This window comes from Saccoglossus kowalevskii, chromosome 5 (genome assembly GCF_978046115.1).
Source record: "Saccoglossus kowalevskii chromosome 5, keSacKowa6.1, whole genome shotgun sequence".
NCBI classification, from domain to species: Eukaryota; Metazoa; Hemichordata; class Enteropneusta; family Harrimaniidae; genus Saccoglossus; species Saccoglossus kowalevskii.
The window spans coordinates 40,968,208-40,991,627 of record NC_140645.1 but is presented as its reverse complement, the minus strand read 5'-3'; the positions used below and the strand labels follow the sequence as shown (position 1 = coordinate 40,991,627).

Genomic DNA, 23,420 nt, shown 5'->3' with positions numbered 1-23,420 from the left:
AATTCCATACGAGGCATAATGATTTTTGTAAGGGTTTGTGAAGACAGTGTAGTCAATGGTCGAAGCATGTGTGTAGAAAATGATGACATGTGTCGGGTGTAATTAATATAATATTGAAAAAAAATAATGAGTTTTGTACATGGTTACAGTATGTCAAGCTAGTTGTTGCTTCACAAATATGCAAATAGTATTCGTTTTACACAGTGTCACTCTTGTCACACACTATTAAAATTGCTAGGTCAATCTAAATAAGTGTAATGTACCAATGTATTATAATTATAATATGAGGTTATTACGAGGATACCTCAAAGTATGCACGAAGACAGCACAGCGGGAGTATCGACCGACGCGCAGCGGAGGTCGATGCGATGGGTGTCTCAGGGTCAAACTCTGGTGGCAGCCATGAAATCGCACGAAAACGCTCGAAATCATTCCATATATGGAATTCGCATTTCCATATATGGTAGGATGAAAATACCCCGTAAAATACCGCAAAATTACGGCACGCTGTAAATTATGGCGTTACGGTGACAGATGTATAATAATTAATTCTAATTTCATTGAAACTAACTAAGAAATATTCGAATTGATATTTTTTATGGCTTAATGAAAATATATTTGACACGGTGCTGTATAACTTTGGGATAACACGTTGATATCAGAAAAAAATAACAATAACAACTAATAAATGCTAATGAGAGCACTGTCACTTTGTATCTGTGAATGAAAATAAATATACAAAAGAAAAAAGGCTTTTTTTACAGAAAGATGTTGGAAAATACCCTCATGACACCCCACTATGCTCCCACATACACACAAACAGGGCATTTACCATTTTCACTCATACATAGTTGTATACATGTGATTGCAACAAATGCGACTTTTATTTGAATTCAGACGGATATAGATCGTTTTAAATGTAATACATGTGCTATAGACGCACATATACATTGCTAAACATTTCAAGAATTGCTTCACTACAACCTTCCATCAAGGAAAAGCCAAAAACATAAGTGTGTAAGCTTTATATTCAATAAACATCAGCGTTGTGCTTGTTCTTTGATTATCTTCCAGTATCTGCACGGAATAGTTTTATTGGCCAGTCCCGGTCTAACAAAATGTTGTACGATACACATGATTGTCACGCACCGAGACCTTGCCTGACTTCTACAATATATATACAGCAGGGTCGAGTTCTATTTTAAAGATATGAGGGCGCTATCATCTACATCTCACGGTTGTTCGGCTCGCCAAATTCGCAGTTTTATTTCGTGAATAAAGCCATGGTTATAGGCATATTATTTGTTACAAATCGCAGAACGGTTATATCAACCCCTTTATCATGTTTATATTAGAATAAATATAGATTAACTAGGTAGGGCCCACCAGAACACCACTAAATTAGACTATTTAGACAACCGCTCGGTTGGAAACTTTTTATTTTATTTATATCAAATAGCTTCCATTAAGAGTAGTCTAGAACGAACACACCAGTCACGACTTTTGTTTATATTGTTTTGTTATATTGTTCACACAAAATTTGTATCTGTATTGTTATATATGTTTGCAATACAAAGTTATGCTAATTGTGTGTTATGGAAATTATATATATGCATAATTAATAACTTGACTAGCTATTAAACCCCAATTATTGATATATATTCTTCGTAATTTTCACATACTTCCAAAATGAAGGACAAAGTATTTATCATTATACATCAGCATGTACAATTGCGAGAATTCATGGTTATTGATATTTTGTAAATATTATTTTTGACCAAAAAATCAAAGAAATAACCCAAGAAGGTTTCTTAGTATGGACACCTCTAAAAGATCTCCGCTGAAGATACCTCCACGACAAATTGCATCAAATTATGTGTTTACATTATAAAACGAATTTGCTAAATAAACGGAGAATATTAATTATATCACCACTGGTTGCCAGCAGTCGAGCTTTTCAATATGGATTTTGCAATGCTTAAGATCACGTCAATCGTAATATTATCTAGGCATATTGGCAACAACATTTCTATACTTTTTCTAGCAACTGGCGCTGGGAAGATGTTCCCTGTTTCGCGGAAAATGACCCTGCAACCCACTTGACAACACATCACAATTTAATCTTAGATTTCAATCTCTAATTTTAACAGCGAGGCGATAGATGTAAACATATTGTCTTACATCAATTATAGTAATGTTTTTCATTATGCCTTTGCATTGCATAAATGCCACAGATCGACTATTATTTTTTTTTATTAACAAATAATATAAAAGTACATCACAAACAATAGTGGTAGGTGGCAAAGTATTGGTATTTATAAATATGCAATGAATGTACAGGCTTATAATAATAGATTAAGAATTACAGCCCACAATGAAGTAAATTCTTGGAATTTGCCAGCAGTTTGTGCTTGCCTTTTTTTTAACTAGAATCTTATTTTTCAATTCTCGTAAGAAGCCATTAAAACTAATATGAAAAGAACGGTTTCTGAAATAGTTTTGCTTGTATATGTACCATTTTCCAAGTAAAATACAGTAATTCATAATGAAATTGTCTCTATTAAGTGGTATTAATCCAAACATTACATCTTTACAAGATAATGGTTTATAATCAGATATAGCTACCTCATACCAGCGTGTTAAATCACTCCAAAAACAATTTATTATTTTACACTGGAATATGAACTGACATAATGTGTCGACCTTGTCACAATCGTTACATAAATCAGTATCTATTATACCCCATTTATGTAACCTAGTGTTACATGGAAAGATTCTATGGAGTATTTTATATTGAAAAGCTTGGAGTTTAGTTTCACAGGTAATATTAAATGACATATTAAAATATTGTACCCACTGATCATTTTGAATGTCCTCAAAGATTGCTGACCATTTGTTAACTGCAATTATAGCTGGCACTTCAAGAGTATTTATAGATTGTAATATTGTTTGCAGGATAGTACATTACAAGTTATTGTATTGCAGGTTCGTGACCTCTGACCTTCATACAAAATTGTCTTCCATCGAGATGGGATGGCCGCCTTTATTGTTAAATAATTCAAAATGTTGAATGATCTTATATTGAATTTATTTAATAACCTATCTACATTTAATAAACCTTTTTCATTAAAGATGTCTTTTACGTAAAGAATGCCTGCTCTAAACCAATTTCTAAAGAATAAAGTATTTTTGTCACTTGTAACATGGATATTATACCACAGTGATTGGTTCAGAATGTCATGCTTTGTCATTGTATCGTCAGCAGACAACTTTGAGTAACATTCAACAATTTGTTTATAGAATCGGGGTAGTGTGGTTGGAATGGCAGATGGATGAAATTTTCCATTAATAAAATCACATACAGAATATACATTAAAATAACTTTCTGGAATTAATCTCCAACTGGCTACAGTTGGATTAATAAATTGTTTAATCCAGTTACATTTCAAAGAATTCATGTAACTACGAGAGTCCAGCATGTTTAGACCACCACACTCTATCTTTCTCGTGATCACATTTCTCTTTATTTTGTCATTTTTTCCAGACCATAGAAATTTATAAATTAGTGTCTGCATTTGGTTAATCACCCAATCCGGTGTATAAAGAACCGAACTAATGTACGAGATCTGAGAAATGGCGAGAGATTTAATAATGGTTATTTTACCTAATAAAGATAGATCCCGTTGCTGCCAGATATTTAAGATACTTTTCATTTTCTCTAACCGTGTAGTGTAGTTTATTTTAATCAGATTTTCGTTATCATGGGCAAACCAGACTCCCAATGACAAGACTTGTGACTGTGTCCATTTTAAACGAAATGGCTTTTTTTCCAGAAAGCGATACTGTCCTAACCAAACTGCCTGTGTTTTGTCATAGTTAATTTTTAGACCAGCTGCAAAGTAAAAACGAGTGAGCGCATTCAGTGAGTTCTGAATTGAAATATCATCGCGTAGATAAAGTGTGGTGTCGTCTGCTAGCTGTGAAATCTTCACAGCTGTATCAAAAAGTGTTAAACCCGCAATTGAACTAATGCCTCTAATATAAATTGCTAGAAGCTCCACTGAAATAATAAAAAGCAGAGCAGAGATGGGACATCCTTGTCTAATACCCCTCTCTAGTTTAAAAAAAGGAGTCGAAAACCCACTATTACTGACGCAGCTCTCTATATTACTATAGAGTACCTTGACCCACCGACAGAAAATGGATCCAAAATTGAACGCACGCAAAGCACGTAACAGGAAGCACCAGCGAATAGAGTCGAAGGCCTTTAAGAAATCAATGAATATGAGAGCACCTGTGACATTACCCAAATAACTTTCATGTAATACATCAACGATCAATCGAATATTGTGACCGATATAGCGACCCTTGATATAGCCAGTTTGATCCGGGTGAATAATTTGTGGTAAAATATCATGAAGTCTATTGGACAGGGCTTTTGTTAAGATTTTATAATCCGTATTTAGCAGCGTGGCAGGCCTCCAATTCTTTAGGTGACGCAAATCCTTGTCCTTTTTTGGTATCGGTATGATTACCCCCCTTTTTTGTTCAATGGAAAGTTCACCTACTTCCAATGTGCACAATAAGCAATCTAATACTATGTTCCCAATTTTTGACCAGAAATAACGGTAAAATTCTGGGGTGAAACCATCTGAACCCGGAGATTTATTGTTTTTTAAAGAGAAAAGTGCGTGCGTGCATTCAATTAAAGTTAAGTCACGATCACATGTCTGCCTTTGATCTTCGCTCAATTGCGGAATATTTGGCTGGTTAACAAAAATATCTTCTGCTTTCCGAACAGAATCTGGGTCATTTTTATGCAAACTTTGTTCACTATATAATTTGGAGTAGAAATTATGCTGTTCTTTTAGAATTATTTTCATGTTTGAGGTACATGTACCGTCGTCAGTAATAATAGAAGACATAGACTTTATTTTTGCATTGTGTTTCTCAAGACTTAGAAAATATTTTGTACACTTCTCTCCCTCCTCTATCCACTGTGCCCGTGAACGTATAATTGCACCTGAAGTAAGTGTATTATTCAAATTCTCAAATTCTGATTTCACCGCCACATATTCGTTAAGTTTACTCTCATCATTATGTTCGTTAATTTCTTTTTCCAAAGTTTCTAGTCGTTTAGATAAATCACGATAATTATTGCTTAAAGTTTTTCTTTTATGAATGGAATACGTAATCGTTTCCCTACGTATTTCGCATTTATACATTTCCCATTTTAATCGTTTGTCAGTAAAATTATTATATGTTACATTAAGATTATCAATTGTTTGGGTAATCAGTTGTGTATATTTGTTGTCGTCTAGTAAACTCGCATTAAACTTCCAAAAGCCCCTACCTCTTTCACTAGAACCAAACTTTAAACTTAACGAAATAAGGCTGTGATCAGACTTAATGGAATGCTTTATGTCGCACTTAATAACACTGTAATTCAAATTGCGGGACAGTAACCAGAAATCTAGCCTGCTTTGAATAAGTAGGTTGCTGCGTCTCCAGGTGTAACGCCTCGCGTCTGGGTTGAGAACACGCCAAACGTCAAACAAATCAAATTCATCAATTAATTCTTTGATCCCATTAGCATACTTTGATTGCTATATGGTTGCGCCACCTGACTTGTCTATTGTTGGGAACAGACAAGTATTAAAGTCTCCTCCAATTATAAACTCAGATGCACTGGTGCTTAACCTGGTGATCAGCGAATGAACGGTCATAAGAAAACATAGTTGCTCGACTATTAATCCTTATGTTGACATATTCATGAAGAATGAGGGCGCTGTTATCAAATATTGATAGCCATCTATGTTCCATGTCTATGTTCATCTATGAGTCAAGCTATTTACAAGATTGTCTGATTGTCTAACCAATCCTATTACCTAACTGTCAAACCAATCAGAGAGAAGCGTATCTGTTGAACGTTTTTTTCGAGCTGTTAAATTCTGTCTTGTACATAAGCTCCGACTTCGTCTCAACGTATGTACGCAATTTTGATTCAAGCATACATATGAAGTTTCTCTGTTTGAACAATGAGGGCGCTACAGAACACAGAACTAACTGTCAGAGGCATAGATGATGTGACCTTGCGATGTGACAGTAACAATGTAATAAATTAGTATGCGCTCTCAAAAAATAATTCCACTGAACAAATCCATCCTAAATTAGCTTAAGCTATCTATGCTATCTATGTATCGCAACATTGCACCGATTAGTCAATTACTATATGGATGATTTCCTATTGCGTCAGTGTGCAAGCTCCGGGAAGTGGTAAATAGAAACATTAACACATAACACCTTAATTCGCAATAATTTTTAAGTTGCATATCATCAACCTCGATACCAGGAATCATCGGTTTACAACAAATACAGAAACATGCATCTGTCACATTGTGTGCGTACTGAACCAAACATTATGACTTATGCTAAAAGCGTATCGCAAAATTCAATACTTGGTGGTTGACATTGTTGGTAATGACATCTTTATTTTATCTCATTTATTGAACATTTAAATTGAAATGACCCTATACATCTTTGTTTCGGTATGCTCATGTTAGGTCTAGCTGAAATGTAAAAAATACATTAAAATTATTATCTGCGACTATGATGGCGTCATACATATCACCGACATTGAAATTGATATGATATTCTACATAACGTTTTGTTTAATGTTTCGTAGTTTTCTTTCATTCAGGATTTTACCAACCTGTCACGAAGTAAAAAGATATAGATTGTACTTGCAACGTATTTTGCTGAATCACATATGGCACTCCTATAGTGTTTTCATTTTGTAAGTTTGTTCACCTTGTTTTTGTGAAATGGCGTCTCACAGAAATTTAGGACTAAACATTTCGTGACCAAGTTTTCTAAAAAAACCTACAGATTGCACGCCAATAATGTCCCTTCCAATAATTGGGATATGGGTCCTAATCAACTACTTTAGTTAGCTTAGCTCATCATAGTACATTGTCACAGCAATTAAAATTTACATTGTATGCAACTAATCGTCAGTGAGGTAAGAAGCGTTCCAATTTATATCTCTTAGTGTATATATTGGTAGTAATGAAATGTTTTCAGCAGCGGGAATAATCTAATAAGTATACGTATGTTGACATTTTAATATACACTGTAAACAATTGTATAACGAAACTTAATCTGCCAGAACACGTGTGCAAACACGTGTACAAATGGAATGATATTTGTTAACCATGCGAATTTGATTACAAGAAGATGAATTTCATGTTTTACGATAATTAGTTTAAACCTCACTGTGTAAATATCAATTGTACGACAGACGAAGACTATTTGTGAACTCGTGCTGGAATTAGACTGAAATAGTATCATGTGATAAAATAAAAAATACAGCTTTTGTCACATGGATACACGATATAAATTTCATGTGCGTCAATGGTATCTTTGAACGTCGAATGCTTTCCACGTTTTCAAGACAAAATATATTACTAGGAAATACATTTTTTTGGAAGAACAACAACTAAAATATGTATGCAACTGCCGTTCATATAGTGTGGGACACAGACGGAATACTGTGTCATATATACGTATAGAATCACTCCTGATACAACTCACTTTAAATTACTAGAAAGTCCACTTGACTATGTGCTCACCGGTGGTTATCTCAAGTGAAACACGCACTATAACAGATTTTGGAAAGACAAAAATAGATGGGAAACATATTTCGATTAGTTGGCATTTAAAACGAATAGCTAATACATTATCGTGACTTAATTGTCAGTGTTTCAAAAAATGAACGGTGTTGCTTAAATTTCTACTGACTTTTATACGTTTAACTCAATTGACACTGAATACGAATGCGAATACGAATGAACAGGCTCGCAATCTTATATACAATTCGTAATAATTGGTTATTCAAATGTATCGTCGTGATTAATGTACCTACACCAAAATCTTATTTGAAGAGCAATTTATTCTGATTATAAGAGACGTGAATACGGGTACATATATTTTATAAGAGTCTCCAATCAATGTAAGAGCTAGAGTCGGATTTACCAAGTTTCCATCCAGATCTGTTTGATGAAATTACAGTGGTGTAGTAATTGCTCCAACGAACAAACATACATACACATTTGCATTAGGACGAGAACACGAGAAACGCAAATAAACGAGTTGTATGCGTCATGACTGCGGCAATCGGGCTTTTCATTCCCACGGCGTGTTTCACACCTCTGACATGTTTTTTCCTGGGTGATTCTAGATATGCGGATATTTTGGGAAACGTGTTGTGTTATAGTTATTATATCACTCAAGCAGTACGTAGGTAAGGGCATTTCACATATATATATATTTGTTGTAATACAAGTCGTCTTTTCTATAAGCTATATGGTACACAACCAGATAATTCATACTGATATGGGGGTAAAACATCTTAATTGGCAATTAACAACGTCAGGTGCAAATGTATGTTCATTTTAGGATTTTCTTGAGTTGCTCTTCAAACGAGTCATTGTCATGCTGGAAATTTTTATAGAGATGTAATTCGTGGTTGCATTGCCTCAAAAAACGTGAGAGTTGACAGAAAACTGAAAGGAATAAGGTCGTTTAGATGGTCAAATGTTAGAATAACGTATTTAGAAACATGATATATTGCCAATGTACTATTGCGGCAATTGTTTATTATTGGTAGAATCTAACGCCAATCTCTATAATAATGTTTTGGGGTAGTTCAATAGCAGCTCAATATTGTGGTAATTTAATGTACTAAAATCAATATTAAGTTCCCTCTAAATATTATTATAAATTTACTGAAGACATGTAATTGAATGTGCACATCTTCAGTAACTTCATGTAGGAGAATAAGCCAACAAACATCAAAATATCCTATAGTATATAGCAGTAATCTTTGGTAATCGTTGCCCTAAGTAACTTTTCAAAATAGTTAGCCGTTTCGAGCAATGACTCTTTATCAACGGCATCGGAGAACATGTTTATACATAAGAACGTAAGGACACGCAAAAGCACTATAAAAGATTTGGCAAAAGTGCATGTATACATGCACTAGATAGTAAGAACAGGGAATGAGTTGAATTGTTTGTTAATTATATGTGGTTCTTTGGTTCCAAGGCGGAATATAGTTTCCTCCACGATAAGCCTTAGTTGAAATAAAACCGGATAAAAACAATTTTCCTAAAGTATATATTATGTCGTATATGTTTAGCGAAACGATCTCCTAGTCGATACACTGTAGAATCAGTATATAGTTTTCCGTAGTTATTACATGGAATGCAATAAACAACATTCCCGGTAATACAACTGAATTCATTATTGAAATGAACATATGCCTTGGGAGCTGTATTAAAAGTATTACACCTGGCTTGATTACATGGGCGGAATCATATTTCGCGGGACCTCCCCTTCCCCCAGTATAAACAAGTAGCCTTCTCAAATTGGTGTCATGTCGTGTTAAAATGTGGTCTTTTCGGTGTTCTGTAAAATGTGAAAATGTTTGTAAAATATATGTTTAATCTTAACATTCAAAGAATGCTAGAATGACACGGTTTTCGCTACTACGGGCAATTTACATAACCTTGGCCAATGTCCAGCGATTCCCATCAAGCCCAGTGGAAACTCGACCTGGCACAATAACCATCAACAATACACCTCACATACAATTCTTAGTGTGTAACTTGAAACGACGAGGAAATTAATTCCGCGTGATAAGACATGAAACACATGCAACAAAATCAACACAACTCTCCACCTTATCATAACAAATTTGCTATTCCATTCATTTTACCAACTACTTTTCTGGTTATAAATCACAAACGATCTAGTCAAGATAAACGTACACGAGTGATATAATACGATTACATTTAACACAGTGTTAACTCAAACATGCGTGTTTTACATGTAGAATGCGTCGAAACATTCCTTGAAGCTCCTGTGGGAGGTGGGTACATTGTTGGCGATTCTGTTACACTAAAGTGTTCCATCGCGGGCAAGACTGGTGCGTGCATCTGGTTGAAAGATGGCGTTACTCTAAGTATGGACGAAGTGATCATAACATCAGATCCAGCCTACGCCATCGAAAGTCCGGTTACAAATGAAGATTATTTTCTGGTGATTAGTGTTCTGGAAACAGCACATAATGGAGAGTACGTCTGCACAACCGACACTGGTTTGGTTTCAAGTCCTGCAATTTTGATTGTGCAAGGTAATATTTAACGTCTGAACTGTGGTAGGAAATCGCGATTCAAAAAAAACTATTGATACATATTACATGGTGTTTCGGAGAAATATGTATAACTTTTATGCATATACATATAATTTAATCAAACGTAACGTCATAGGTCAATATTTAAATGTGTTAAATTTGTTTCAGTTATAGCCAAACACAGTTTACTTAATCCTATATAAAGTATTGGATGAAATTCATTCTCTGCATATTATAAAATCGGTGCTCATAAGTTTCTTCTCTCAATCTGATCTTACCCGTTAGATCCTTCTCAGTCGTTCCGGATAAAACCGAACGATACAACGGCAATTCAAGGAAATGATGCAACACTTTATTGTTCCATTGATAATAAGGACGGTGTGTTACACTGGCTGCACGACGGCGTGTCAATCAGTAACGATGAGGTCGTTCTTGTAAATGGTGAACGAACCAGTATTGTGGGAGACATCGCAAATGGCGAATTTAACCTGCTGTTTTCCCCAACCGAGTCCGTAGATGAAGGCGTTTATCAATGTATTGTGGACGCTGCTGGCAATAGTGATTTGATTACATCATCCAATCACCTTCTCACTGTGCTTTTAGGTAAGTGAGTCATTCAGTCAAAAAGTGAATCATTCACCCATTTAATATCGGCGTGAATTTATTTGGTGATAGAATTACCACTTTCTGAAGCCGCTCTCTAACCGTAAGAAATTCATTGTTCATAATAGTTAGATATTGTGTGACGTCGTTGTCAGAAATATAATGCTACTATTTCCCTCCTTCACGAGGTATATACCTTGCTATAACGTACAACGCATTATTATGTTATGTTCGGCGTTTGATTGCATATAAAGAAGGGCCCATGATTATTGTTTCCAAGTGATGTGGTTAAAAAAACCTCATCGGTGTGCGCTGTGTCATAATGTTTCCTGGTTAGCTAACGTAAATTTACCCCTTACAGTCCAGCATTTCAGAAGACAGCCAATTGATATTTTCGCTACACAATTTGAGGACACCATCCTGCGCTGTGAGGTCAATTATAAAAAAGGGATCCTCAACTGGATTCAGAATGGCACAACAATAAGCAATGATTTAATCATTAATGACACAGTGTGTGATGGTGAAAGATACACCATAGCAGGAAACACCTCTGTGGGAGAATACAACCTACATATATCCAATCTTCAATTGGAAGACAGTGGACCATACCAGTGTAAGGTTCTGGCTTCAGGTGCTGATGATATGATCGTTTCGTCGACCGCCACGTTAACAGTAACAGGCATGTAGCTGTTTCGTTATATACTACAGAATATATTTGAATGGCATGAATACATAAACAACCACTATCCATAGAACCACATTGAATGTATAATCCATACTAACCGCCATGTTTATATAGGGGTAGTTATGTTTACCAAATATCTATCATTATCTGAGGCAGACATATTATGAACTCTATAACATTTGAAATTGATTCATCTCCACGTTATTTCCCATTTAAAGACACATAAAACATTATACGAGGCATTACTACTATATGCTTATGTGTTTTTTGCATATCTGTTTTTAACACAAATTTACAAATTACAAGTGCGTTGGCACGTTCTATTTTTATCTTTTTCTTGATATAATATTAATAATTAGAAATGTTTTTCATTATTGCCTGTTTTCATTATTACTTAGACCATGATGAGTGTTTAGCGGTTGATATGTGCGGTGATAGTTATCAGTGTATTAACACACATGGATCGTACCAGTGTTTATGCTTGAGACCAGAGGGATGTGACAATGGTTTGTCCCAAGGTACATATCAGCCTGTTATAAGGCGGTGGAACTGAATCTAGTAAATACAATTTAAGTACAAAGGTTTCAACAACACAGTGTGTGGATGTAATATGCAAAATGAAAAGTCGGTTATATTTTACAGCTGATACACAATATGTAAATTATGTCATAATATATTGATGTAAAAAGACATTAATGTGAACAAATAATGTAGATTAATTTGCATATGTTTTATATGGTACGGTATTTAATTTGAATAAGGGGTCAATAAAATATCTTTTGTATAACTACTTCCGTTTTACTGAAAGTTATACTTTATTTATAGATGACAAATGCATAGTAGACGCGGGACTTTACAGGTGCAGTTGTTATAAACTTGCAAACTCCACCGGCATAACACAGGGTAAGTGAGTAATGCTCATAAACTTGAAGCATTAGATAAAGTATCATTTCTCGTTCAATGTTGAAAAAAACAACTGATCGTGCGTGAATATCCAATTTGCACAAAACTAACTAACTGATTTTCGGTTCCCTAAAACGCACCTCTATTTTGCCCAATCATAATGTGATAATTATATTATTTATTTATACGCCAAATATGTGCGAACCAGGAAGAACTGTATGGCGACTTTATTTATTATTCACATTACATGATACCGACGTAGTGCCTTGTAATAAATCAATTATATCCTTTTTTACTACTTTCCGTATTTATATCAAGGACACATACGTGTTTTACCAAGTAATATCACTAATGGACCTTACTACATCCACTTGTATGACAGTAAGTACGGACTGGTTATTATTTCATCATTGTTGTTATGGACGCATGCAAGTTGTGAACTCATTCACGCAATATGAGGGAATCAGTGTGTTATCTACTTGGCACTTACTATCTCACGACCTGATGCCATGTTGTATTGTATTTGAAGAAGATCCTCTCTTGTTGTTAAGTAGATGTATTGTCAGTGTCATTGTATGTTGTGTGTATTACACGTGAAAATATGTTATTTATATTCCACGGACATTACGTTTCACAGATTGGAGTGAATGCCTTTGTTATCGCTGTATAATGGACGTAGTAGTAGAAACAGGTAAGACAGTAAAGTTGAACATATGTTATCATGTACAATCAGACAAGGCATATACTCTACCATCTTTCTAATGTATGTCTTTGATGTAAACTGTTGTTGTGTCGCACTATTTACACAGGTCGTGAACTCTTGCAGTGCCATAGTTTATCTAACTACATAGATAGATCATGTCCACAGCTAACGAATGATACATCCTGGGGCTCTCAGGTCAGTCACAGTGTATACATATCTTTTTGCTATTCTGTAATCAAATTTTGATGTGAGATACGTGATATAAGTGTATATAAGTGAAAAACGTTCAATATACCAAAGTGATATTCAAATGTATATTCGATTCTCTAAATCCATTTCACAGGATCTCATTTACTAAACTATTTTCGCCATATATGCTTATCAGTGACGAATGCGTTCACTATGACCCACTGCAAGTCTGTATAATACATACATTATTTCACTTCCAGTTATTTGACGTGGCCTCAATTGTGACAAAACCAAGTTCAGATGACGTCATATTTGCATCTTTTGACACAGTCTTCACGGAAGCAATAAATATTCTAACAGAGGATGTGTCTCAGGTAAGTGCACCATAATTGTTAACTTATATAATTAATAAAATGGCGAAATATAAAAACTTAAAAAATAAATGACAGCAATGAACAGAAGCAATAAGTTCACACATTGGACCGCCTACAGTTGATTCTTCGTCTTTACTTAGTGTGTCATCATATTTCTATTTCAGGTTGGTAACTGTAATATCGACAACTGCGCAGGTCTGACAACGACAATAGACGCATTGGGTGTGTCGGTCATGGAAGAAATACTAACGCATAATATGACCAAAGACTCCATGAATTTTCACTTCGAAGATATTCAGAAAGGTAACTTCGTTAATCTCAGATTATTATTATGATATTAATAAAAATGACGACAGATCGACCATGCTTTTTTACTTCAGCATTCGTTGACATATGTACATCATTACATACACGAATAAGGATTGAACATAAATGTTCCACCTTGCTTACTAACATATGAAATGTACATTTCAGGTATGTACATCGAGCTTCTCACCCGCGACACACTCTCTTCGAACGCATTCAAGTTCCCCGCGGAGCAGACGGACTTCTACGCTACGATACAAATACCTGGTGAACTCCTTACAACTGGTAGGCATCATAATAGTCCGTGTGTGCTTTATCAATCACACAGCAAGCTCAATTTGATTTCGTGTAACATGATATTGCTATTTTATGTTATTTTTAGCTGTGTAAACACAATGCAATGTGTGCTATTGTTTTATGTCATTGAATGACGTCTTTCAAGACTACGTGCATACTATGTGAGTCATATACTGAGTATAGAAATGTATACACGTGGACGTATACATTCGAATGCACGATGTGACCGCCATCCTTACACACGTCATTCATTTTGTCTAAACATACCGCAACACTATGACATATACAAGTATTCTGGCAACCTCGTGACATTTATGTGCTAAATAAATATAATATTTATTTAGCCTTCGGAACGGCAACAAAATAAAAAGAGGAAAGGAAAAAAAGAAGGAAAAATCATACATATTTGAGACTGAATAAAAGTAAAATTGACAATAAATCTCATGGTGAATTCATACTACTTTCATTTCTGTGTTTATTAAGAAATGTTCTTACCTCTTTAAAAACAATTTCCCCAACTCATAATTCATATGCCATAATGATCATAGGGATCCTGTTTATTTTGATCCAACAATAGTGTTCAAGAGATTTCATGTTATTTATTCTATCTGTAAAATGTTTCAGTTCATTTTCTTCACTTATTTTATGGAAGCTTTTGATCTACTGTTTATTAGTGTATAAACACGTGACAGCTTAACTAACGAATATGCATCAGAGGTTATAGTTTATACGATTACACCATAGATCAATAATTGCACACAACTACAAAATAATAATTTCCTGACTGTCTGCTATCTAATGATTACATGTTAGTTCTTTGTAACGTTATAAAAATTTCAGATAGTGAATATACATACGTCAGAGTTGAACTTTGGTTTAAAAATAACCGTGTGTGAATACAAACAATGCGTTGATTCTGACGGTTGATACTAATGTTTTTTCCAAATATCACAGGTACACTAGTAATTGTGAGTGCTATATACGAAAAACCAGAGGTGTTAGTTGGTACTGATAATGTAGGGTAAGGCGCATTCTAATTTGACAATGTTCACGTACATTTATTGGTGAGTCGGGGCTTCTTTCAATTTGTGATTATTTTCTTAAGTATATATGAAAGATGGGTATATAACATTATTTAAGTTGTCTGTACTTTCAAATGCTACACTATTAACTTATAATGTACCTTTCTTTGAGACAGCAATGGCATTGGTTTGTTAAACAGCGCCATCATATCCACTACAATTTCTCCAGCACTGTCTGAAACACTTCCTGAAGACTCGCCTATAATAATTACTTTTCGACATCTATACGCGGTCACAGAGGGCGTCACGTCGTGTGAATTCCTTCAGTTTAATGAGACGGATAAGTATGTCTAATAAGTGTAATAATTTCGCCCCGGGTGTTCCGTCTTATATACTAATACACCATGTCATCAGTTTGTTTTAATTAATGTATGAATAGAATACATGTAAGAGATATATCAAAAAGAAAATTCCATACTCGGTGGAATATTTAAACTAAACATGTTATCTCTGTACAACTGTCATCCATTCCATGTTATGTCTAATGTTTGTTTTTTTCCGAAGCAGGGATATAATTGAATACGTGGTTCTATTCTAGGTTTACAGAGCAGCTATGGAATTCGTCTGGATGTAAAGTATATGAAACTAACCAAACTATGACCACATGTCATTGTAATCACCTGACTAGTTTTGCTGTGTTGATGCGTGTCAATGAATTTGAGGTTAATATCACTTTACTATATAAACAAAACAAAACCAAACAAAACATTCTATCTATACATCTCACACGCTAATGGCTGCTGCATAGATCTCGTTGAGAGCGAGAGTCACGTGATTCATTTTGTCCCCCAGTCAGTCTGCCAGTCTAACCCATAAGTGCGACCACTGTTTTAAATACATGTGTCATGGTTACTAATATCATTGGAATAATGAACACTATATGAAGGGCCTTCCAGCTCTCAACTGGTTCTCTGTCAGGTATAACAAACGGGGCACTGCCTACACAGCAATGGATTTAATTTAAACGGCATAACATAAGCTAGTTTTATTTAGTCTCATATCAATATTACCGCAATGTGTGAGCTAGCAACCTTTATAACGGACAAATTGAAAATGCGTTTCACAATTTTGAAAACAAAATATACTTTCACAGGTTTGTAAAATGACAGACTTACTGCACCATTACTGTATTCGTCCGTGTTGGTTTATACGATTTTCTTTAGGTCAGAGCAGCTTTTTAAAGATAGATTTCAGAATAATTTCGTCGGGTTGCCTCACCTTAAGCAACACTACTATATATATCATTACGTTTCCACTTTCTTAAACTTCTGTGTTTATTCCCTCAATAGATGGACATTATCCACGAGAAGGCGTTGGAAATCATAAGCTTGGTTGGATGCAGTATCTCATTGCTTTCATTAACAATAACAATATTAACTTTCGTCATTCTCGGGTAAGTTGAAATAGTTCCCATTACTCGAATGTAGTGTCAGCACTGTACGCACCAGCACTACGATTACACCTTGAACCTCTATCCCATGATTCAATTCGCATGGTAAGCAAAATATATTATTATAATTGTTAACTCAATGTAGCTAATTTGTTAATAATATTCAATATCTATGTGATGATAGAAACAAGAATTTCATACATGAACTTATTAATTTGTTTACTACATATGAATATTAAAGCGGGAGGGTCGTCACCTGCGCATGCGTCAGGCGGCCATAGCGTGTCATTGTTTACAAACATGCGTCTTCCCATGAGCCTTTGCGTTTTTAGCTTGGGACTCCCACGCGTGCGCAGGTGACGAACCACCCGCTTTAAATAATAATTAAAATATTATTTACGTTATTATTTTCAGACGATTCACGCAGGAGCGAATCATACATATCAATCTGTGCCTGGCCATTGCAATAGGACAGGTCATCTTTGTATCAGGAATTGGAGCCGTAGCAAGCAAGGTACGTCAACATATTATTCTAGACATCGGTCTATTAAGTTGTAGGATTATTGAGCAAACGGGTAGTTTAGTACATCAAACAACATAAAAACTGATTGAAACACACTACAAGAAGTTATATGGCAGTATGGCAAAGGAGGACAAGCACTTTGTTATGCAACAAAAATAAATAATAAACACATGTCTACTGTGAAGGTTTACGTTTGATTGCCTGTTAGTCAGAGAAGATATACTGGTAATACATACACCGTGTTCGCACTAAACAGGTTACAGCGGCGTAAGTTACATCCGGTAATTAAAAACGTATTATCTCATATTACCTTGAGTTCATATTAGCGTTTTTTTTCAGGCGCGTGAATGTGGTAATTTGCCGGTAAACACTATATTTTAGCCTTTAGTGTATTTATATAATTCATTTATCATCTTTGACGAGATTGATCAACAATAATTAACATCCCTTGGCCATTTTACGTCAAATGATCGCGAAGTGATGAACTTTTAGCCACGTCTTATGTTTACATCTGTGTTTATGACGGCTTAAGGTAGCAGGATAGTTTTTTTGCATGAAAAATGTAAACACCTATAATCGTCTTCAAACGATCGGTCGTGACATTCACTCTCGTTTTCTTCTTCTACGTCGGAAGGTAACAATATTTTCCTGCGAGATACAGACATCTCTCGAACGTTTTGAACAGGAGTATCACCCACTATATCGAAGTCTGATTCATGGTAAAACTTTCTTCGCCCACTTCATGGCTGACACTGGTTTCGACGGGGGAATCCGTTCTGTACAACCCAGCATCGTCTCTTTCAACATCTTTTTGACAGGAGTGATCATTCTTTTGACGTTTTTCTTCTTTCTTCCTCGCTTTCCTTTTTTGTGGAAATTTTTGCGTGCTTACTATCTCGTCCATAATTAGTGAATGACAACTAAACTAAACTAAAGAATACTGATGACCCTCTCCTTCTTTGCATATTTTGCACATTAATGAAGAAAGCTGCCCTGCTTTTTAATTGGTGTGAATGAAATAATTGTAAAATTTGACCCAGTGGTGTATGCCGGCATGTAGCATTTCCTGTGCTATTAACAATTAAATCCCGCAAAACAGAGTTTTACCGTGGCAGTAAACTCGGGTCTTATACTTGTAGATGAATCTCTTCAAAATTTAATTGTAACCGGACTCACTGTTATCATCTATAAAAACTACCTAGATTTTAGATGATACTTTTATTTTTTACCAAAGTCGTACGAAAAAGTCAACCCTTGCCTTGCGTGAAACACTGGCCCATATCCGATGTCAGACGTCGGCCTGGGGGGGCACGCTACTATTTCGTTGCCGTGCATTTTGTTCGCATGAGTACATTAGCTAAAACAACCAAGTATTTATCAGACAGATTTATTACATGTAACATAATTTAGGAATTTAGAAAAACCAAAGCATGCAAGTATGCCTGCTTGGTGAAAACTCCTCTGACATGGGGATCATATAAACTTTTCTAAGTTTTTATTCTGTTAACACATAATTACATTGAAGTGGTACATTCATGTACTTTTTTGTTTATTCAAAATTTGTTTGTGTTTCAAAAGCGATTGTTTTGTCTTTGCTATACTTCCTCATCTAGAAAAGCAGCAGTGCACACATCTTATCAGCTGTGTGTAAACTACAAACAGATATCTTATCAGTTGTTTGTAAATAGCAAATAAAGAAAGTGGCTCAACTTAAAACTATTTACCCTCAGTTCAGTTATGTTTGTAAACCATGCATATTAATGAGATGCACTAGTTGGGTGTACACTGGATAAACAAAAACTTGGCAATTTGTTTGCAAACAAGAAAAAAACCAGTTTACTTGTACAAGATATTTTTGTTCAATAAAATAAATACACCAATGCATGTAGCAAGCCTTAGGGAGCTATTCGTGTGATTTTCAAAAAAAATGTGAAAAGTGCCAAAAAAACTATTCTGCTACCTTAAAGGGGAACCGCTCAATCCCATGGATTGCACCAAAGAATCATGGGACACTATTGTTTATGTTGTTTACAATGTTAATCTATCTTTTGTTATCCATTGTTATTTTAATCCAGAAAGTAAATTTGTTGTGAAATTAATCTTAACTGGAAGGTGCTCCTTTAAGTTTTACATACTACGCCGGCGGTGATACCCCTTGCAAGCAAAGGTAAACACGCTAATAGGCGGTGTAATAAATACAACGCAAACTCTGCAACGAACTAAATAATAACGTATGAAGATAACAATGTAGTAATACTTTCATTTTCTGAGGAATACTTTTATTTACAGTTGAATGAAATATATTCTAAAGTCTTTGTACTAATTATGGCTTAGCGCCTTCAGATTAAGTTCAAATTGAGGTTAACAAACTACTAAAATTGTGTTTAATTGCAATTGCTTCCCCCAAGTCATTACTGCGTATAAGAAGGTGTAACATGTATTATCTAAATATCAACTACATCAATGTGGATTTTCCTATATAGATTTTAGAGTGAAATAACGTATACCATATTTGCTACATATTAACAGATTGGCTGTATGGTGGTGGCAATGTTACTTCACTATTTCTTCACGTCTGTATTCTGTTGGATGTTAGTGGAAGGAATTCAGTTATATGCAAAATTAATTCGTGTTTTTGAAAGTAACCAAACCACGAGAATGACGTCATACTTTTTCGTCGGGTGGGGTAAGTGACTGTGTGTGCATATAATCTATATAGTCGCCTAAACTGTAACCAAACTGTAATCGTGTAACCATGACAGTACATATATAGTACTAATTATTATGTACAATCTGTGCCAAATATTATCGTCATGAGTTTGAGTAATCACAGTGTTTTGATTTACTTTGTTCTAGGAATTCCTTTCCTAATTGTGGTTATTGCTGTGGCGATTGATTATGAACACTACGGAACAGACGACAAGTAAGTTTTTTGATTAGCACTTTGCTCTCGTTAAGATTCTACACATCCCCCATGTTGTTAGCTACGATTACTCAGTACGATAACCAGGAAAATGTGCATGCTGGTTCTACAGTTAAACAATACCAAAGCAAATTCAGAAGTGTAGGTTGCAGAAAAACAGGAGGTAGTACATAATCTCATCGTTCAGCTCATTGCGAGAACAACGTCCCTGCATGTGTTCACGTTGATTGTCATTGACGGAAATACCGGCCTACCGAAATGAATAGTTACAATATATTACAAACCTATATTTGTATGAATATGTAAAATTTATTAACAGTTATAAATGTATGTACTATGTTTTATTATAGTTGTTGGTTGTCAGTATCAAGTGGGCTTATTTGGGCATTCGTGGGTCCCGCGTTACTGGTCATATTGGTAAATGTGGTGTTCCTTGGAATGGTGGTCCGTGTTATATCTAAATTGCATAACTGTGCTGAGGACGATAAGTATACTAAAGTCAGGTTGGTAACAAAGTGGCATTATATTGATTCCACTGTAAAATGGGAATAACATTTTATTAAGTGTATATTAGGAAAATTTCTGCGTAAATTGTTGTCAAAATAACATTCAATTCAAGGTGCTTTTTTAGCTCTCAAAAAATGTTGCTCAGCTTAGAGGTCGCTATAGTCTTTTGAAAAAATCGGCACGATTTGTGGACAATTAGACACGTTTCAAATCTAGAAGCGCTATCTTATATAATTGCTCTAGTCAATCAACAAACGTTGCAGACGATCATCAAATCATTAGGAACGTTGAGGGCGTTATATCGCTGACGCCATTACCATACTAACACATCGCAACAATGTCGAATGTCATTCATTAGCATTCGCTGACGTTATAGTTTCACTTTATAAACTCATTTGCATATACAAATATGAAAAGCCATTCAAATAAATTCGACGAAAATTTACTTGATTTCACAACTGGTCGGAGAAATAAATTGCATACTATTTACCAAATTGGGGTTGTTTTTCTACGTAACTCAAGTTGTGTTTGCTTGGATGATTAGAAATACAACATGCAATTTGGATAAGGTCTTCGCGAATTGTTTTTCAGAAATTATAAGAAAAGTCTGTTGCTAGCGTTCAGAATTAATACCGTGACCCGAGGCATCAAACAGTAAACAGTAAAACTATGTTCGTTTTCTAACAGGGCCAGTTTGAAAGCTGCAATTGTCTTGCTGCCATTGTTAGGCATGACGTGGTTGTTTGGGTTATTGTCTGTTAACAAGAACACCGTTTTCTTCGAATACATGTTCGCTATCTTGAATTCCTTGCAAGGTTTCTTCATATTTCTATTTTACTGTGTAAACAGCTCCGAGGTAAGATCGAAATACTATTAAGTAATTTTCTTGAGGGAATTAGTAAACAAAATATGTTTCAAGCGCACTTCGGAATACCAACTCTATTTATGATGGTTAATCACGTGTTCCCGCTATATCATGTTTATAACTACATACTATGCGAGAATTGTTTTATAAGAATTATTCCGTAATGCTCCTATAGATGTAAATGCTAACATGAACACATCAACCCACCACAGTACATTGGTCATCGTTAAATAATGTATAGAAATGTATTTTAGTTACACAATTAAATGTCTAATATTATTTGTAATTTTAATTTTGGTTTAAATACTAATACAAATACAAGAACTTGCTTAAAATCCACTACAATCGTTGATTTAATTATTGCTGGCGGAACACATCTATATGCACCTGGTGAAATAATGATATAATTACTAATCTCAATGTAACCTTATGTTATTTCAAGGTACGTGCACAGTTGGCACGCAAGAAGCAAACGATTGAGCTAACGCATGGTATCAGTCTCAGCAGTGGTCCTAGATACTCGTCTAATCAGGTTCGACCAAACACGACTAGCGAAGAAATAAGCAATTCGGTTAGTAAACAGCCTATAGTACCTGTTAAATTTTGAATTCCAAACGTGGTCATTGTTATCATTGAAAATGTCCACCATTTTGCTTTTCAACTCGATTAAAACCGCGGGATGGCGTCTTTTGCATTTGACATATCCTTACTCAATCTCCTAATATCATTCTAAAAATGGTATTGGTTCTACTTGGAATTATTGGAATTATAATCACGTGGAACATATATAGCGAGCTCTGTGTTATCAACAGTGACTTGTACATTTATATTCCAGAATATTGCCAGCAGGTCTTCAATACGGATATCCTTGGATACAGGAATACAGGAAGAAGCTGAAAGCTCTGATGGTAACTTGATGTAGACTTACTATAACTGGTATAGCCAAAATATTATTGACGGCTTCCGGTAAAAATAGTGTGTGTAGTACGGCTTTATATAGTCGAATGATAAATCTTTCTTATATATGTAGCGCCATCTAATGAGGGTTTTGCGACGTATATATATATATATATATATATATATATATATATATATATATATACGGATGAACGCAATAAAATATAACTTTGTTTCGCTGTGTTGATATTCATTTTCATTGAATAATGCGTATCTTTAAAAACAGTGTTTGGCATTTATTGAACGATTACAGATCAAAAGAAAGTCTGTCGGAAAATAAAAGGCGTTATTTAAAGAAAATGATTATTTCATTTCAGTGCATATTTCTATCATAAACATTATGAAAAAATGTGAAAGATTGTTTTAAATGTGTATATCAGTGTTATATATACCATATCATGCTCTCATTCCGTCCAGTCAATATTTGTATATTATTTTAGTGTGTCAATATTCTTTTGTATTTTTTAGTTCCGTAATGGGGGAAACTACTTATAAATAAATATTACTTAAAATTGTTTTAAACCATGGGTTAACGTTAAAATAACATCGCAGATTGTGTGTATCTGGTATGCGTATTTATTTAATATATGTTATACTAATAGAATTATGTTTAATGTCATCGCAAGCAAGTTATTTAAAGCAATGACGTCACACTACAATATACGTACATTTCGTGTCGCATATTAATGTGCATAATTCCCAATTTTGTCTATGTTCTTTTTGAAATAACCCATACTTTTAAAATTTAACAGTGGGATAATGAATAATTCTGTCTAGAGGTAGTATGTTTATTTGTGACTGAGTTCCTTTTATTTCGAGTTGATCTGTATTATATATTGTTGTATTTACGATTATGTAATTCCTTAGTTAACTTGAAACCTACTTGCAGGGACGGGTCACGTGATATAATGGGGGAGA

At 34.8% G+C, this 23,420-nt stretch overlaps 1 protein-coding gene across 1 annotated transcript; it reads left to right on the top strand.

Moving 5' to 3' along the window:
- Window positions 1-8,206: 8,206 nt before the first annotated feature.
- Window positions 8,207-22,585, top strand: LOC100368044 (uncharacterized). Its single transcript, XM_085499716.1, has 23 exons — window positions 8,207-8,302; window positions 9,896-10,195; window positions 10,481-10,798; window positions 11,160-11,477; window positions 11,882-12,001; window positions 12,309-12,386; window positions 12,705-12,767; window positions 13,024-13,077; window positions 13,196-13,284; window positions 13,539-13,652; window positions 13,817-13,955; window positions 14,127-14,243; window positions 15,210-15,276; window positions 15,454-15,621; window positions 15,876-15,999; window positions 16,627-16,730; window positions 17,142-17,241; window positions 19,780-19,936; window positions 20,107-20,173; window positions 20,524-20,676; window positions 21,368-21,536; window positions 21,988-22,116; window positions 22,381-22,585. Exons 1-23 carry the CDS (start codon window positions 8,242-8,244, stop codon window positions 22,465-22,467), a joined length of 3,096 nt encoding a protein of 1,031 aa, XP_085355842.1. The 5' UTR covers window positions 8,207-8,241; the 3' UTR covers window positions 22,468-22,585.
- Window positions 22,586-23,420: the final 835 nt, after the last annotated feature.

Coding starts and splice junctions, on each gene's coding strand:
- LOC100368044 (XM_085499716.1), top strand. CDS start 8,242: ATGCGGATATTTTGGGAAACGTGTTGTGTTATAGTTATTATATCACTC. Junction 12,387..12,704: donor CTCCACCGGCATAACACAGG/GTAAGTGAGTAA, acceptor ATTTATATCAAG/GACACATACGTGTTTTACCA. Junction 20,174..20,523: donor CACTACGGAACAGACGACAA/GTAAGTTTTTTG, acceptor GTTTTATTATAG/TTGTTGGTTGTCAGTATCAA.